The sequence below is a fragment of the Rhinopithecus bieti genome, unplaced genomic scaffold (genome assembly GCF_001698545.2).
Source record: "Rhinopithecus bieti isolate Rb0 unplaced genomic scaffold, ASM169854v2 scaffold_9899, whole genome shotgun sequence".
Lineage (NCBI taxonomy): Eukaryota > Metazoa > Chordata > Mammalia > Primates > Cercopithecidae > Rhinopithecus > Rhinopithecus bieti.
This window is the reverse complement of record NW_016806979.1, coordinates 6,135,186-6,148,954: the sequence shown is the minus strand read 5'-3', so window position 1 is coordinate 6,148,954 and position 13,769 is coordinate 6,135,186. Positions and strand designations below refer to the sequence as shown.

Sequence of the window (13,769 nt, the reverse complement as noted above, 5' to 3'; positions counted from 1 at the left end):
AAAAAAAAAAAAAAAAAAAAAAAAAAAAAAAAGTCGAATGGATAAACAAGATACATTCAGACAGGGACCTCTTGGGGAGGTGATGTTTGAGCCAAGGCCTGGGCACAGCTAAAGGAAGATTGGCACCAGGCAGTGGGTACTGCATGTGCAAAGGTCCTGTGGCAGGACTGAAGTGGTGGGTTTTTTGTTTTTGTTTTTTGAGACAGAGTCTCACTTTGTTGCCCAGGTTGGACTGCAGTGGCACGATCTCGGCTCACTGCAACCGCAGCCTCCCAGGTTCAAGTGATTCTCCTGCTTCAGCCTCCGAGTAGCTGAGACTACCGGTGTGCCTCTATGCCCTGCTAATTTTTTGTTTGTTTGTTTATTTGTTTGTTTGAGAAGGGGTCTTGCTCTGTTGTCCAGGCTGGAGTCCAGTGGTGCCATCTCGGCTCACTGCAACCTCCGCCTCCTGGGTTCAAGTGATTCTCCTGCCTCAGCCTACCTAGTAGCTGGGATTATGGGCACATGCCAACACTTCCAGCTGATTTTTGTATTTTCAGTAGCGAATGGGTTTCACCATGTTGGCTAGGCTGGTCTCGAACTCCTGACCTCAAGTGATTCTCCCACCTTGGCCTCTCAAAGTGCTAGGATTACAAGCATGAACCACTGAGGCTGGCCTAATGTTTGTATTTTTAGTAGAGGTGGAGTTTCACTATATTGGCCAGGCTGATCTTGAACTCCTGACCTCAGGTGATCCACCTGCCTTGGCTTCCCAAAGTGCTAGGATTACAGGTATAAGCCACTCTGCACCCCCGCCCTGAGATATTTTTTAAGCCTCTGTGGCTGCCTTGAGGTGAGAAAGGTCTGCTGGGGCCAGGAATGGAGTGGTCAGAGAGAAGGAGGTGGCTAGGACAACATCCAGGACCAAGTTGAGGTATCCAATGGGAAGCAGAGACTGCCATCACCCCCATTTATGAAGAAAACGCGGGCGCAGGACCTCAGAATGTGTTATCAGGAGCATCCTAGGAAGGTTTCGGGCCAGATCTGACTCTGTCTAAATCCTTGGCTTCCACCCCGGTGAGGACGTGATGAAGGGAGGGACCCTTGTATTGGAGGCCGCTGAGCAGATTTGACCAGTTTTAACTGGGAGGGAAGGGGGGAAGTGTCTGGGGCTGAGAAAGCCCACCACGCTGCCTGACTCACCACCAGGGGGCAGCAGAGCCACATTGCCTTGGGCCTGCCAGGGGAAATGGGTTCCTGCCTGCCATGTTCCAAGCATCCTAGGAATAAGCTCATAATTGTCCCAACAGGGTCCAGCCTCTGCAACTCCCCTGCCTCTTTTTTTTTTTTTTTTTTTTTTTTTTTATGAGACAGTCTCACTTTGTTGCCCAGGCTGGGGTGCAGTGGTGTGATCTCTGCTCACTGCAACCTCTGCCTCCTGGGTTCAAGCAAGTCTCCTGCCTCACCCTCTCGAGTAGCTGGGATTACAGGCATGCACCACCACACCCAGCTAACATTTGGATGTTTTATTTGTTTGTTTAAGACAGAGTTTTCCTCTTGTTGCGCAGGCTGCAGTGAAGTGGCACGATCTTGGCTCACTGCAACCTCCGCCTCCTGGATTCAAGTGATTCTCCTGCCTCAGGCTCGTGAGTAGCTGGGATTACAGACATCTGCCACCACTCCCAGCTAATTTTTTTGTATTTTTAGTAGAGATGGGGTTTCACCATGTTGGCCAGGCTGGTCTCCAACTCCTGACTTCAGGTGATCCAACCGCCTTGGCTTCCCACAGTGCTGGGATTACAGGCGTGAGCCATCGTGCCTGGCCTTACAACTTCCCTGCCTCCATTCTATCCATCTCCCCATCACTCACTTGGCTCCAGCCACACGGCTTCCTGGGCTGATCCTCCAGAATGCAGGCTGGTCCAGCCTCAGGGTCTTTGCACTTGCTGTCCTCACTACCCAGAACTCCATTCCCTCCTTTTTTATTCCATCACATCCTCATCAAGGCCTCAGCCTCAGATGGGAAGCTTTCCCCAACCACCCCCTCCTTCCAGGCCCCACAAACATGGAGTATAACATGCATTATACCTATCCATTTCCCTATCCAGACCTCAGGGATTTGCTTTTTTCTTGGTTTCTTTTTTTTTTTTTTTTTTTTTTTTTTTGAGACAGTCTTGCTCTGCCACTCAGGCTGGAGTGCAGTAGTGCGATATCTCAGCTTACTGCAACCTCCACCTCCTGGGTTCAAGCAGTTCTCCTGCCTCAGCCTCCCAAGTAGCTGGGATTACAGGCATGCGCCACCACACCTGGCTAATTTTGTATTTTTAGTAGAGACGGGGTTTCACCATGTTGGCCAGACTGGTCTCGAACTCCTGAGTTCAAACAATCTGCCCATCTCAGCCTCCCAAAGTGTTGGAATTACAGGCATGAGCCACGGCACCCAGCCAACCCCAGAGATTCAATTTCCACATTGTCTTGTGTGATTATCCAGTTATTTTTCTCATCCAGAGGTTTGACAGCCTCTCTGGGATCATACTTTATCTGTCCTGGTCATGTTGTAGCCTCAGGGCAGGCCCAGGGTGTACACAGCAGGTGCTCAGTTAATGCATGTGGCTTAGATGAATGGGCAGTATCTGGGAGGGCTGTCCTTGTGGTGGTGATGGCATTGGGGGTTGGGGGTGGTGTTGAAGAAGGCGATGAGTTGGGCGCTCATAGACAAAGTGGCTGTTCCAGGCAGGAACAGCATCGTTAGAGACACATTCCTTCTGGAGCCTCAAATGCCAAGGGCAGGAAGAATGTGGATTTTCTACCTAGGGCTCTAGGAGCCATAGAGTGTGGTGCTGGGAGGGGCACAGATATATGGGCAGGTGGGAAGCACTGGGGTAGTCCCACTAAAAAGGGGCCGGTGAAGAGGGGTGTCTGTATATCTACCTGAGACTTTGGCATTTACAGTCACAGCACAGGCAGGGAGAGTCAAATGCCAATGTCACAGAGTTTGTGAGGGACAGGGCTAGGATATGACCCCTGGGAGAGGGATTCACCCGGGAATGCGGTTTTGCTGTAAGAGCAATAGGGAGCCATGGGAGGGTTTGTGAGCAGGGCAAGGGCATGATCTGGGGAGCAGTGGACGGACACCAGAGATCAGTGGCTCAGCCAGCCTTTCATGGAAGGCCTTCACCGTGGCAGCAGGCCCTCTGGATTGTCAGCTGCAGCCCTGTTTTGCAGAGGGGGAAACTGAGGCCAAGTGAGCATGGGAGAAGGTTCTCTCCCTGCTACAGATGTCAGGGCAGCGGGTGTATGTAATAGGGGGTGTGTAAGTGTTACTGGGTATAGCTGTGGCTGGGGACGAGGGGGCAGCACCTTGTGTGTGTATGCAAAGGTGTGTCCCCATGCATATGGGGTGGCTCAGCACGTAGTGACAGCAAGTGGAGACTGTGGCCCCATCCCCACTTGGGTCCCCAGCCAGACTCAGGAGAATCTGTAGCCCACACGAGGCTTGGGCTGCATACCTGGGGGTCATAGGTGACCACTCCCATCCTCATTACCATCTCTGGTGGTCTCAAAACCACCATCTCCCCTGGTCTCAAAACTCCCAAACCCACCCATTTTTCCCCATAGCTTCAATATTCCCCTCCCAGACATTGTCCCAGCCCCTTACTGGCCTCCTGCTACCTTCATTCCTGTCCCCCAACAGTCTGCTCCCCATAGCAGACACAAGGGGGTTTACAAACATAGTCCAGATCACACCCCTTCTCTGCTCAAGCACCCTCCATGGCTCCCCATTGCTCCTACAATAAAATCGCACTCCTCCCTGCAGCCCACAAGGCTCATGTGGTCAGCCCCTCTGGCATTTTGCCCTCAGTGCTGCCTCAGAGAGCTGTGCCCTTTGCCTGGGACGTGCTTTCTGCATAGCCAGCTCCTTCCTCCTCCATTTCTGGCTGGCTGCAGTGTTACCTCCTCTGAGAGGCCTCATGGCTAAAGTCGCCCCTTGCAGTGTTCTGTCCTTTCTTTTCCCTTCTCAGCCTTGGTGTTTGAAATTATCTTTTTATTTATTTTTTTTCTTTTTTTGAGACAGAGTCTCGCTCTGTCACCCAGGCTGGAGTGCACTGGTGCGATCTCGGTCCACTGCAACCACCACCTCCTGGGTACAAGTGATTCTCCTGCCTCAGCCTCCTGAGCAGCTGGGGATACAGGCATGCACCACTATGCCCAGCTATTTCTTTCATATTTTTATTTATTTTTTATTTATTTATTTTTTTTGAGACAGAGTTTTGCTCTTGTTGCCCAGGCTGGAGTGCAATGGCGCTACCTCAGCTCACTACAACCTTCACCTCCTGGGTTCAAGCAATTCTCCTGCTTCAGCCTCCCAAGTAGTTGGGATTATAGGCACGTGCCGCCACACCTGGCTAATTTTGTATTTTTAGTAAAACTGGATTTCACCATGTTGGCCAGGCTGTTCTCAAACTCCTGACCTCAGGTGATCCACCCACTTTGGCCTCCCAAAGTGCTGGGATTACAGGCATGAGCCACCACGCCCAGCCGAAATTATCTTGCTCATTGAATTGTTTCCTGTTGGCTGGGCACGGGGGCTCACACCTGTAATGCTGGCACTTTGGGAGGCCAAGGAGGGCGGATCACCTGAGGTCAGGAGTTTGAGTTGCCTGGCCAACATGGTGAAACTCTGTTTCTACTAAAAATACAAAAAATTAGCTGGGCGTGGTGGTGCACACCTGTAATGCCAGCTACTCAGAAGGCTGAGACAGGAGAATCGCTTGAACCCAGGAAGGCGGGGGTTGCAGTGAGCTGACATGGCGCCACTGCACTCCACCACACTTGGCCTCACCCAGGCTGGTTTTAAACCAAGGCTGGGAAAAGCCGGATGGAGGCTGGGTGTGGTGGCTCACGCCTGTGATCCCAGCTAATTGGGAGGCTGATGCAGGAGAATCGCTTGAACCCGGGAGGCGGAGGCTGCAGTGAGCTGAGATTGCACCATTGCATTCCAGCCTGGGCAACTAGAGCGAAACTCTGTCTCAAAAGAAAAAAAAAATCGTCTCTTTAGATATGAAGCCCGGGCTCCAGCACTGGGCCTGGACTGGGTCCCAAAGTGTCCTGGGGCCCAGGAAGGGGTACCCCTCATGGTGACACTGCCCCTGACTTGCCTGGGCTGTCATGACAGGAGGAAGCATTAATTCAGTCCCCACAGTGGGAGACACTTCTGCTTCCATAGTGGCTTCCATAGTGAACACATACTGTACCCTCAGCCCTGTACCAGGCTCTGTGTCTCAGATTTTCAATACGGGGGATGTTATGTATGGGGAAACAGAGGCCTGGAAGTTAGCCTGATGCTATCGTTTATGAATTATATATAGATATTGGAACATATACCAGGTGCCCTTGGAAGCGCCCCCTTCCATCTGATTTGTGTAATCGTCACTGTCAGTCCAGTTTTCCTCCAATTTCACAGTTGAGGAGACTGAGGCTGGAGTTTAATCAGGTGGCTTATTCCTAACTGAGGCACGGCTGATGGCCTTTCCCGCCACACAGAGGCAGAGCATGTCAGACGCCCCGACTCCATTTGCCAAACACACCCTCTGTGCCATTCCGGTGCTGGGAGCTGCTGGGACCCCAAGGAGTCCCCAACCTGGGGAAAACAGAGCCAGACAGACACGAAAGCGGGTTTTTCGGAGGAGAGGACGCTGTCTTGCTAGGCTAGATTCCAAGCAGTGGGGCCAGGGTGGGCGTGGTAGCATGAGCCAGGCCAGGACGCTGGGTGGGTCTTGGGTGCCGCACTGAGAAGGGGTCAGTGCCCCGGGAGAGAGGAAAAGGAGGCAGTGATTAGATTTACATTTTAGCAGAAAGGAACCAAAATGCCTGTGCCTGCCTCGAGGTTAAGGTGCTGCCAACTCCCCGCCCCCGCCGCCCGCGGTCGTAGCAACGCCCGGCCTCAGCCGCCCGCGGCCCTAGCAACGCTCCGCCTCTCCGCCCACGGCCATGGCAGCGCCCCGCCCACTCGCCGGGCACGCGGGTCCCCAGGCCTCGCTTCGCGTCGCTCGCTCCGCCTTTCCGGCAGGCCCCGCCCCCCAAGCCCCGCCCCCGCACTCCGCCTGGGCGGAGTTCCAGGCCTTGGGGGCGGCGCGCTCTCCTTCTCGTCCGCCCCCCCCCAACCGCACCCTGTGCCGCCCCCCTCCCTGTCCGGCTCCGCGGGACTCCTCCCGGGGCCGATCCCACCGCCGAGGTTCGCGCCCCGCCGCCGCCGGCTGCGCCCCCGCGCCTTCCCGGCCTCGGGCGGCGGCGGCGGCACAAAGGGAAGCAGCATGTCCGACCCCAGCTACTGGACGGCGGTGGCGGCTCCCGGCCATCGCAGCCGCCTGGCCAAAGGCGCGCTGCTGCAGCGCTCCAAGAGGTAGGGGGCACGGCGCCGGTGAAGGCTCGGCGGCCGGCCGAGCAAACAGGAGTTGCCAGAAGTGTGTCCTGGCCGCGTGGCGGGGACCACGGCGAGTGTCTGTCTGTGGCAGCAGTGGGAAGGGGGGAGGACGCCTGTGGATCGAGGTGTCCCCTGGGGTCCCTGGCACCCTCCTTTCGCCCCTCGTTCCCTGTACTGGGGTGTCTGTCCGCCAGCGTCGCAGCTGGGGTGGTGACAGACAGGAGTGAGTTGAGACTGAGCTAGGATTTGAACCCGGGTGTCCAGGGCTATGCAGAACCAGGGAGGAACTTCTTGGAAAAACTGAGGCTGATCTGTCCCTGGGGGCCCATTCAGCAGAAATGTTGGCTCAGAAGCAAATATTTACTGCAGGAGGCTGGCATTTGTGTGAGGTGTCAGGAGTCCGGATGATTGAGGTTAACCCCCTCCAAAGCCTCATCTCTCTTGGAGTTTCAGTTTCCCCTTTTGAAAAGCAGAGAGGATAAATGAGGGCTGTGGATTCTACCGGACCTGGGTTCAAATTTCGACTCAGCCACTACCAGGCTGTGTGACCTCAATAGCTCCTTAACCTCTCTGTGCTTGGGTTTTTCATTGGTGCTGGACTGGGGCAAAGTCTGGGTTGTGGGACCAGCTACCAAAAGACCTTGAATGCTGAGTCCAGGGCTTAAACTTCCCTCCAAGATCGTGGGGAGCATTGGAGGGGGGATATGGGTACCAGAGGGATGAGGTGCAGGAGGCTGGCTTCAGGCCCCTGCTTTCTGCCACATTCTCTCTGTTGTGTCCTGGGTACCAAGAGAGGATGGTTCCCAAATGGCAACTTCTCGAGGTCCTGGATCTCCTCCAGGAAGAGTTGAACAAAGAGTCAGCCCTGCATAGATGCTTGGGAAGTGAACAGATGATGATGCTTGGTTCTCCTTTGAGGCCTCACACTTGGCCGTGTTTTCAAGAAGACCTCGCCCAAGAACAGGAGGGAGGGCAACTCAGTGTTTTTCCCAAATGCTTTTGGAAGCAGCAAGTGATACAGCGGGATCGGGGAGGGAGGGTGCTGGTGGTGCAGTGTGGGGGCGAGGAACCAGGTGAGGGGCTGGGAGAGGATGTGGAGACAGCCAGGTGAGCATGCATTGAGGGGTTGGCAGGAAGTTTTGCAGAAACCTGCAGGTTTCACTTTTGCTTCTGCAGCTCAGGCTGGGAGACAATCACTGTGACTATTGACATCTGTGGCTTCAGTTTCCCAGTCTGGGAAATGGGCTCAGCTGGTCGCTCCCAACTCTGGGGCTTGTTGGGACTGGCACATGTTGGGGATGTAATTCACTCAGGAAGCATTGCCTGCCCTCCCAGCGTGAGCGAGGCCCTGTGAGCCTTGTCTAGGCAAAGACCACAGCGTATGTACCCGAGTCCGGCCCAGAGCTGAGCACTGGATGTAGTAGGTTTCATCCTTCAAGGTAGAGATGGGGAAACTGAGGCTCAAGGGGCAGCCATACGTGGAGACGTAGACAGGCTGGGCCTCTTCTCCCTGTCCACCTTGTCACCTGTGTCCTTTGATGATCGTATGCTTGTTCTCCCATGCACCTCAGAGGCCCCGAGACTTCATCTCTCCCTCCCCGCGAGGTTCTCCCACCGCTGAGCTGTGTTGGCGGCTTGGGGTGTGTGGGCTGATGCTCTCGTGGAGCAGAGCTGTTGCCGGGCGACTGCTCCGGTGGGGCGGGAGATGGTGTCACTCCCAACTTGCTTCTGTCAAGGTGTGGGCTGAAGCCAGGGCTCAGGTGGGAGAAGAGGCAAGGCAGGGTGTGAGAGACCTGGGCCGGGGATCTGGTGGCCAGAAGGGAACTGGGATGGAAAGAGGAAAACATGTGGGCAAAAGTTCAGCAGAACAGGCAGGACTGTGAAAGAGATTGCATTTAGGGTTTCTAGTTGGTCGCATTGGCATTTTAGGGGCATCTTGGGAAGAAGGAGGGTTGTCAAGAGATGGGAGCAGGGGCTTCAGGAGGGGTGTATAGGATGGGGTGTCTCAGCCCGTATCTGGGCTCCAGGGTGTGGTTGGTCCACGTGATTTGCTGGTGCTGCTGGCAGTAGCCATGGTACAGGGAAAGGTGTGGGGGTGGGACTGTAACACAGAACCCTGAAAAGCTGGACCGGGGGCTCCTGGCCATATGTAGTGTCCACCATCAGGCTAGAAGCACTTCATGCCATTGCTGTTAAGAACAACACTGCCAATAGTTTGTGTTTGTTTTTGTTACTGTTTTTGAGACGAAGTTTCACTCATGTCGCCCAGGCTGGAGTGCAATGGCGCTATCTCAACTCACCGCAACCTCCGCCTCCTGGGTTCAAGCGATTCTCTGCCCCAACCTCCTGAGTAGCTGGGATTACAAGTGTGCACTACCACGCCTGCCTAATTTTTGGGTGTTTTGTTTTGTTTTGTTTTGTTTTTTTGAGACGAAGTTTCACTCTTGTTGCCCAGGCTAGAGTGCAATGGCTCAATCTTGGCTCACCACAACCTCCACCTCTCGGGTTCAAGCGATTCTCCTGCCTCAGCCTCCCAAGTAGCTGGGATTACAGGCATGCATCACCATGCTGAGCTAATTTTGTATTTTTAGTAGAGACAGGGTTCCTCCGTGTTGGTCAGGCCAGTCTTGAACTCCTGATCTCAGGAGATCCACCCACCTTGGCCTCCCAAAGTACTGAGATTACAGGGATGAGCCACTGTGCCCAGCCTTGTTTTTGTTTTTTTAAGAGAGAGAGCCTTGTTCTGTCACCTAGGCTGGAGTGCTGTGGCACGATCATGGCTTACTGCAGCCTTGACCTCCTGAGGCTCAAGCGATCCTCTTGCCTCAGCCTCCTGAGTAGCTGGGACTACAGGCATGCACCACCACAGCCAGCTAATTTTTAAATTTTGTATAGAGACGGGGTCTCGCTATATTGCCCAGGCTGGTCTTGAACTCCTAGCTTCAGAGGATCCTCCCACCTTGGCCTCCCAAAGCACTGGGGTTATAGGCATGAGCCACCATGCCTGGCCAGCAGTAGTTTCAATAATAAGGAATGTTAATCAAGGGGTGACTACCTCCTGGGCCTTGAAGACCTGGCTAAGAGCCATGGGGGAACCCATCTGGGGGCAGAGTGGGAGTGGCCATGTCCAACATCCCATCCTTCTCCAGAACGGGCTGCCTGTGTGATTTAGGCTGGGCAGGTGGCTTAGTGCAAGGGCCCTGGGCAGCCACCTACCCTGTCCCCTTTTCCCCCCACAGCTGCCGCAGCGGGAACCGCAAGAGCTTGGTGGTAGGAACGCCCTCCCCGACCCTCTCCCGCCCCCTGTCGCCATTGTCAGTCCCAACGGGTGAGTGTGGGAGCAGCCAGCGGGTGCTGTGTCCTGCCTCTGCCCCGCTGACTCAGTTTCCCCGCCTCCTCCTCAGCAGGCAGCAGCCCCTTGGATAGTCCTCGGAATTTCTCGGCTGTCTCTGCCCTCAATTTCCCCTTTGCCCGGAGGTCAGTGATTGCCAGCTTTGGGAGACAGTGCGGGCACCACGGGCAGGGGTTGGGCAGGGGCACGTGCTCAGGGGCTAGACCTGGCCCCTCATTCATTTCGTTCACCTTTTCCCCTCCCCTGGCCCATCTGGTGGTGGTCTCCCCCTCTGGCTCCCATCCCTGACAAATGCATGCCATCTTGCAGCCACATCCCACGCACGGACAGGTAATTTCAACCAGCCCAGGGGGTGGGTGGTCATGGGGGGGATATAGCCCTAAGAATCACTAACTCACTAAAGAAATCATTCATTCATTCATTTAACAAGAGCTGATTGAGTGCCTGTCATGTGCCAGACACTTGCATTTCATTTATTTATTCATACAACAACATTCATTAAGCACCTGCTGTGTGTATGCTCTGCGCTGCGGGCTGAGGGCATGGTTGCAAATGGGCGACTGGCCCTGAGCCCCTGGGGAGTCCTTCGTTTGGTGGGGGGTGACCAATGTGTGCCCCAGAAGCTACAGCTCAGAGGTTGAAGCTTTGACGGGACACAGTGGCAGTTGGAGTCACAGAGGGCTTCCTGGAAGAGGTAGGTACCTGAAGAGAGAGAGAGAGCATGCAGTGGACTTGGTCAGCCTGTGTCTCTGTTCTTGGTTATTTTCAGGAGATCCTTCCTATGACAGGGCCAGAATATGCTGGCCACAGTGTCTGCTCTTAGTCCCCACAAACCACAGGGGCCAGGCCTTCCTTCCATCTGTTCTTGTTCCTCTCTCCAGGGCAGACGGCAGAAGATGGTCCCTCGCGTCTCTCCCATCTTCCGGCTATGGAACCAATACACCCAGCTCCACCCTCTCGGTACCCATAGCCCCACCTTGGCAGATGGACAGGCAGATGCCGGGTTGTGGGGGGACACATCTTTGTGTGTTTTTTTCAAGGTGTTGGGTAGTTGTGCGGTCAGCAAACATACTAGCTACTTCCTCCATGCATGCCCCATTCTGGAAATTGCAGGGTCCCCTCAGAAGACCCAGCCTTGGCCCCAAAATAGCCCCCAGTCAGGGAGATACAGATATCCCCAGCCTATGGGGTTAGGGCCTGGCCAGAGGGGGACTTGGGGCTGCCCAGGGGTACAGACGGGGAGGACTTCCTGGAGGAGCGGGCATCAGAGCTAGGGTTTTGAGGGATGCATAGGAGCTAGACAGGAGAAAGAATGTTACCATCTGATGGCCATCTGATGACCAGCAGACAGCCTGGCCCTTGAGGGGTGGTGCTGGGGTCCTGGCCACACCACTGATGGTGAACTCATGATTCTAATCCCCACCACTCTCTACCAGTCAAGCTCATCATCCCGGGAACGTCTCCACCAGCTTCCCTTCCAGCCGACGCCGGACGAGCTGCACTTCCTGTCCAAGCACTTCCGCAGCTCAGAGAATGTGCTTGATGAGGAAGGCGGCCGGTCACCCCGCCTCCGCCCCCGCTCTCGCAGTCTCAGGTGGGCCTCGACCTCTGGCCCTAGCCCCGGCCCCTCCCTGGGCTGGTGTGGAGGCCTGAGTTGTGGCTCCTCCTCCACCCTAGCCTCTGATTCTTGTCCCTCAACCCTGGCTCAGAGCCCCGACATCCTCCCCTGGGCTTCGTCTGAGGTCCCATATCACAAGCCAGCTGTCTTCCTTTCAGCCCGGGCCGCGCAACGGGGACCTTCGACAATGAGATTGTCATGATGAACCATGTGTACCGGGAGAGGTTCCCCAAGGTGGGCAGCGCCTGGCGGCTGGACCAGCCCCTGCGCTTCTCTCCACATTGCTGTCCCTCCATGGAACTCTGTCTTCCTGGCTGTGTCCGCCTTGCCAGTCTGTTCATTTCTGTCTTTCCCTCCCCTTCCATTGAAATATGTTGTTCCTCCTGCCCCAGCCCTCCCACCCCATCACCCCCATCGCCCCATCTCCTCTCTCCCCAACCATGCCTCTCTTGACCCCTTCTGTGCGTGTCACTCCAGCCCCACCCTTGACCAGGCCACCCCGTCTCACCCCACCCAGGCCACAGCACAGATGGAGGGCCGTCTGCAGGAGTTCCTGACGGCCTACGCACCTGGCGCCCGGCTGGCGCTGGCTGATGGCGTCTTGGGCTTCATCCACCACCAGATCGTCGAGCTGGCCCGAGACTGCCTGGCCAAGTCTGGCGAGAACCTCGTCACCTCCCGCTACTTCCTAGAGATGCAGGAGAAGCTGGAGCGGCTTCTGCAGGATGTGCGTGGTTTTTCGCATGTTGAGGTTTTGCATGCAGTGGGATGTGGAGCGAAGGGGGTCCCCAGGCCAGATGGTGCTGAGGACCTCTGGGTGATGCCACGACCCACCTCCCCCAGGCCCATGAGCGCTCAGACAGTGAGGAGGTCAGCTTCATTGTCCAGCTTGTCCGGAAACTGCTAATCATCATCTCACGGCCAGCTCGGCTGCTGGAGTGTCTGGTAAGTTTATTTTTGTACAGCCAACTTGGGATCCGGGCAGAACTGAGATTGGGACCACGACAGTCCTGCCGAGATACAAGTGACAGTTGCCATCGTGTAGGGCTTTGAGAAGAACGCAGGGTGCTGCCGGGCTAGCATGGGCTTCCCTGAGGAGGGATCGGGAGTGGAGACCCAGGGGGTGAGCTGGGAAGGGTGCTCCAGGCAGAGGGAACAGCATGTGCAGAGGCCTGCAGGCGGAACCAAGCCCCGGGTGACCAGCCCTCCTGTGCCCCTAGGAGTTTGACCCTGAGGAGTTTTACCACCTGCTGGAGGCGGCTGAGGGCCATGCGCGGGAGGGCCAAGGCATTAAGACTGATCTTCCACAGTACATCATTGGGCAGCTGGGCCTGGCCAAGGACCCCCTGGAGGGTAAGCCGGGATGGGAAGAGGAAACCAAGGCTGGGAAAGGCTGGATGGAGGCCAGGCACAGTGGCTCACACCTTTAATACCAGCACTTTGGGAGGCTGAGGCAGAGAGATCACTTGAGGCCAGGAGTTCGAGACCAGCCTGGTCAACATGGTGAAACCCCCCTCTCTACTAAAAATACAAAAATTAGCTAAGTGTGGTGGCGCATGCCTATAATCCCAGCTACTCGGGAGGCTGCGGCACAAGAATTGCTTGAACTTAGGAGATGGAGGTTGCGGTGAGCTGAGATCGCACCATTGCACTCCAACCTGGGCGACAGAGTGAGACCTGTCTCAAAAAAAAAAAAGGGCAGATGAAGCCAGGATGACAGTTGAGAGCTTGGCAATTTAAAGTGACAACTGGCTGACAGAAACATGGGAGGGGAAGTTCCCCAGGACTCTTAGAGGTGGGGAGAAACCCAGGCCCATCCGATTCCAGAACCATCACACTGTTCTTTGTCTCTCTGTGACCTTGCTCTTTGGTCACCTGTGGGAATTGCTGAGACCCACTGATCTTTTGGAGCCCAGGGGCCTCAGTGTCCTCAAATGCCACATTAAGATGGCCGGGAAGCCTGGGGACCAGTGTTAGCAGTGGCCTTCCCTTTGTCCTGCAAATTCACAAATGGCTTTACTAATTTCTGTGGCCTTTACTATGGCCCAGAAAGTGGACTTGGAGTCAAACAGGACAACCCGTAGGTAAGAAGAAGACAGTTGGGGCTGGGCGCGGTGGCTCACGCCTGTAATCCCAGCACTTTGGGAGGCCAAGGCGGGCGGATCACAAGGTCAGGAGATCGAGACCATCCTGGCTAACACGGTGAAACCCCATCTCTACTAAAAAAATACAAAAGTTAGCCAGGCACAGTGGTGGGCACCTGTAGTCCCAGCTACTCGGGAGGCTGAGGCAGGAGAATGGCATGAACCCGGGAGGCGGAGCTTGCAGTGAGCTGCGATCGTGCTACTGCACTCCAGCCTGGGCAACAGAGCGCGACTCCATCTCAAAAAAAAAAA

The 13,769-nt window shown here is 55.4% G+C and overlaps 1 protein-coding gene across 12 annotated transcripts in view; it reads left to right on the top strand.

Annotated features, from left to right (window-relative positions):
• MAST3 (microtubule associated serine/threonine kinase 3) overlaps positions 1 to 13,769 on the top strand; it is a 58,206-nt gene that overhangs the window by 14,341 nt on the left and 30,096 nt on the right. For 3 of the 12 annotated variants that reach the window (XM_017879471.1, XM_017879465.1, XM_017879469.1), the window contains exons 3-10: positions 9,643 to 9,731; positions 9,808 to 9,880; positions 10,637 to 10,715; positions 11,192 to 11,349; positions 11,532 to 11,607; positions 11,891 to 12,100; positions 12,217 to 12,318; positions 12,594 to 12,726. In XM_017879471.1, coding sequence (XP_017734960.1) covers positions 9,643 to 9,731; positions 9,808 to 9,880; positions 10,637 to 10,715; positions 11,192 to 11,349; positions 11,532 to 11,607; positions 11,891 to 12,100; positions 12,217 to 12,318; positions 12,594 to 12,726 — 920 coding nt within the window. The other 9 variants (XM_017879474.1, XM_017879464.1, XM_017879467.1 and 6 more) reach the window with 6 other exon arrangements.